We start from the raw sequence: 4,228 nt of genomic DNA, 5'->3' as shown, positions 1-4,228 counted from the left end.
TTTTTTTTGGTATTTTCTTTGCTCTTGTGTGCGTGTCTGGTTTGCCCAGACCATCTGGAGAGGAAAAGAGAGGAAGCATTTCATCATAACAAGTCGGACGGGGGTATATACGTGTATATACGTACAAGTTAAGGTAATCTCGTGTTAAAGAAAGGAGGGGGGTGAAAGAGGGGAAATTTTTTCGAGCATAACCTGTGAATATTGAAAAGCAAAGCCGCATCCAAAAAGGGGTTATTGTTGGGGTTATCCGCAGAAGCGAAACACTGACACCTTCTTGATGAGTTCGATGGAGGAATTACACGCAACACCTCCACCCCAACGCTTTAACGATGCATCGGAGAGCGATCCCAATGACGACGATGACGATAACAGCAGCACGTCTACCGCTGGTCCGCCTGGGTCGACGCGCACGGGGCGCTACCGCCGTTTTGTTGCGGAATCGTCTGTGATAAGCAACAAGTCACCAAACACCCCTCCGCCGCGGGGTTACAGGCGCAGCGGCGCAGCAAAACGCAATGGGAGTTATCGCGTTGCATTTTCAAGCAAACAGCACTCACGTAACGGGAGAAGCCTGAGCAACACAAGTACTGTCGCCAGCCTTATGGGTAGTGTACAGGAATGGAGTTGTTCCTTTTGCATGTTCAGTCCTGGACGAGCAGCGGCTCCGCCTCAAAGGTCGTTTTTGTTCAGTCAACGAATGTCACTGGGTGGAGGTTACGTGCCCCTACCGAACGGTGGGGCCCACTCGTCGTTGAGTGTGTCACCACGCCCCTGTATAGAGTCACCACGGTTGGATGGCTGGCGTCACTCAATTCCTTTTAGTCCTTCACACGGTGCAAGCATTAGTGGTCCTGCTGGCACAGGAGATGCCGGTGGAGTCAATGCAAGCAACTCTCATGTCACCGGTCGTGCATCACCTTCGTCTGCTTCACCTAGTCCGCTTCCAGGAATGTACTGGTTCGGTCTGCCGTCGATGGCAGCCAGCGGAGGAACGCCCCCAAGATCGGTTGCTTACTACGCTATGGGTGGTTCCCCGCGGTTGGTGAACAGGGGAGGTAGTGGGTGCTTTACGTCTGCGGCAAGGAAAGAACTGTCAGGGCTTGTGCGATCACTCGCATCCCACATAGCGCTCACCGGAACACCAATCGGTAATGGGAACACGACTCACCCAGTGGACATCCATAAAGGCCCGCTAATTGGGGTGGGTGGCTTCGCGAAAGTTTATGCTGGGGTGGACTGTGTCACTGGGAGCCTCGTCGCCATTAAGGAGATTAATATGGCGGAGGTGAATGATCAAGAGGGGTTTCGCGCCATTAGTAAGGAATTTGGCGTTCTGAAGTCTCTGAAACACCCGAATATTGTCTCGTACATATTTTTTGAGCACAGTGTTTCGCAAAAAGTGTGTCGAATTGTGATGGAACTGCATACGGGTGGATCGACACTTTCTCTATTGGAGCGGTTTGGGCCCCTTCAGGAGACGATACTGCGCAGATTTTCTCGGCATTTGTTGGAGGCTATAGCCTTCATTCACCAAAAGGGGTTCTTGCACCGTGATATTAAACCAGCTAATATCCTTGTGAGCCATGATGGCGTGGTGAAGTTGTGTGATTTCGGATGCTGCAAGCGTGTAAATGAACTGAATAAGTCCACAAATTGCGTAATTGGAACACCCTTGTACATGGCACCCGAGTTCATCAAAGGAGAGGGGACTCACAAATCCGATATCTGGTCGATGGGATGCTCGCTGTTTGAACTTGCAACGGGTAAATTACCGTGGTACCACACGGGTGTGCGTGATCATATTCCTCTTATGTTTTACATCACCACAACAAGTGAGTCCCCACTTGTACTGCCGCCGAACGAAGAGGAATTTGACTTTAGCCCAGAGTTCATTCACTTTTTGGAGCAGTGCTTCATTCGTAACGTGTCCCAGAGACCCGAAGCAGTGGAACTTCTTAAGCACCCGTGGATCACGGGGCGGAGGCTACATCCTGACTCTCTCTTCACAGGCGCTGGAGTGTCCGTTAGTCAAAATTGGCAGTCCACGTACGGTGTAGCAGATGAGGAGCAGTTGTGCCAGAATGAACTTGAGGAGGTTTCTGCCCGTATCTCGGTGGAGATGTGCAATGTATGGATTGCCGGTGGAATCAAGGGAGTACCCGCTACCCCCTTACGTGTTTCTCAGCAAACTGAGCTGCAGCACAAGAGCGATGACATCACGAATACACTTAGCGCAGGTGAAAGACGTCCCTTAGAGCTTCAGGCAACGATGGGTAACAGCCGCTCTGAAAGTCCAGCGGCTAGCTGTTTCAGCGGTGCAGGTGGTGCCTCGACAAGCCCAACCATTTGCTTAGATGCAGCACTCCATGACACCTTCAGCTACACCGTACCCCGTGGGGCGTCGGCCGGAAACTTTGTTTTCCCTCAGAGCACCTCGTTCTCGACCTCATTGACCTCCCCCCAGTATTTGCGTATCACTGACGATGGAAACTTAGAGTTCGCTACTGTCGCTGACGACGATCAGGTGGAAGTAAGCGCTGATATAGACGACGCCTTTCTGAATGTTCCTCGTGTGCGCACGGACGGCAAGCACAACTTCACCCTCGATGCATGCAGCAAAACTCCCGTTTATCCGGGCAGTATTAACGGACCCGGGGCTAACGTCCTGTCAAACTCCCCTTGTAACACACCGCAAGTGGACCCGGCAAGCAATGACAACAGTAATGTATCACTTACGTCTACCGTACGAAGCTCCACGTGCCGCAACAGCCGCTTTGTACCATTAGCACACAATCAAAGCATGTCGCTCCTGTCAAGTTCCTCCTTTGGGTCACGTGTTGTCTCTCCGTCGCGGTACTCTCAACAGGCGTTAAACATTTCGCCAACAACATCGCAATGTCTCCAGCCACTGACAAGAGTGACGCCGTCGTCGCCGAAACCCACATCTCCCTCCACAGCTCAAAGCAGCGAGGATGTCCCGCGTGAAGGGGCAAGTCATCTACTACCTTCTTCAATAAGATCGCGTCTGCCAGAAAATGTAAAACGTGACGTGAATGGAAGGTTATGCATGTGCTTTCCCGTTCCTACGGGTGACCCTGAGAAATGTCTTCGCATTCCGCTGAATATTGATCCAGAAGACGTTCAATGCAAGGTCATTGAGCGGTCTCCCAGTCTCGTGGTGACCTTTAGTGACAACATTAAAGCACAAATCACGGCCAAAATGAATGAATTGTCGGCCACCGGTACCACTGATAACGTCGAGAGCGGTTTGGAAGGACACTCGACTGTATCGCGAGTTGGCAACTCCTTCTTCAGAGGAACTGTGCGAGCGTCACCTAATGTTCGCCACAGTTTGGGAAGCACATCGCGGCCACGGAATCTAGCCTCAATAACGAAGAGTGTAGTGGCGGTTTCTGATCCGCATCCACACAATTATCAAGGACGAAGAAGTGGTAGTAGTTTGTGCGCTTCGCTAACCTATTCGTCATCTACTGATGGAAGGACACCCACGCATTCAGGGGATGTGTAATATGTGAATGTAAGAAAAGTGTTTTTTTTTTTCGTGTGTGTGTGTGTGTGAATCCTCTGTGTTAAGATGACTTTTTTGAAGCCTCTATCCACACACATGCACCCTAGGTGCATGGGAAAAAAGAGGGACGAGGTGTGTAGAAGGAGCCATGCAAACAAACAAATAATATTAATAATTCAAGTACGACGATGTTCACTCCTGTGCGTGTATGTATTTATGTAACGTTGGGGGATCTCACTTAGTGCATTTCATATTCTTTCAGTTTTGTGATGGACCGCCAGTTTCTGTGCGGTAATTGGTGTTTGACATGCATTACAACTGTTCGCGTGTCTGGAATGTGTCTATACACACACACGCACACACACATCTTCGTTTTCCCTGACTTTTCCTTGCTTTTATTTGCATTTTCATCATCGTGGACTCTTTTCTTCATTTTTTTAAAGTACGGTTCTTTCTGTCTTCCCTCTTTTGTGGCTGTCAACATTTCTCATTTGATCCCTGGCCTTTTCTCCCCTCTCTCTCCGTCACCGCGAGAGGTAGCAGGAGGAGGAGGGGGAGACTTGCCTTTTGTTTAGTTGCTGCCGTATTTGTGTGCTGTCCTTTTACCCCAACATAACCCATTTCACTCTATTCCACACTTCCTAATAGCATGTTGAGGGATTAACGAAAGAAAAAAAGTTGCCCTATCTGGGAAAGGGA

General features: G+C 49.9%; 1 protein-coding gene and 1 pseudogene across 2 annotated transcripts; both read left to right on the top strand.

The window, feature by feature from the left end:
• Window positions 1-277: 277 nt before the first annotated feature.
• Window positions 278-3,529, top strand: TEOVI_000824300 (MEKK-related kinase 1, putative; the record flags this gene model as incomplete). Its single annotated transcript, XM_067221864.1, has 1 exon — window positions 278-3,529. The coding sequence occupies one exon, from the start codon at window positions 278-280 to the stop codon at window positions 3,527-3,529; it is 3,252 nt and encodes a 1,083-aa protein (XP_067077965.1).
• A 269-nt stretch (window positions 3,530-3,798) lies between these two features.
• On the top strand, window positions 3,799-4,145 carry TEOVI_000824200:pseudogene (annotated as a pseudogene). The gene is given in 2 exon segments: window positions 3,799-4,050; window positions 4,053-4,145. Coding segments are annotated over 2 exon segments (345 nt in total).
• The last annotated feature ends 83 nt before the right edge of the window (window positions 4,146-4,228 follow it).

This window comes from Trypanosoma equiperdum, assembly GCF_001457755.1.
Source record: "Trypanosoma equiperdum strain OVI genome assembly, contig: ctg_1511, whole genome shotgun sequence".
NCBI classification, from domain to species: domain Eukaryota; phylum Euglenozoa; class Kinetoplastea; order Trypanosomatida; family Trypanosomatidae; genus Trypanosoma; species Trypanosoma equiperdum.
This window is presented reverse-complemented; position numbering and strand designations above follow the sequence as displayed.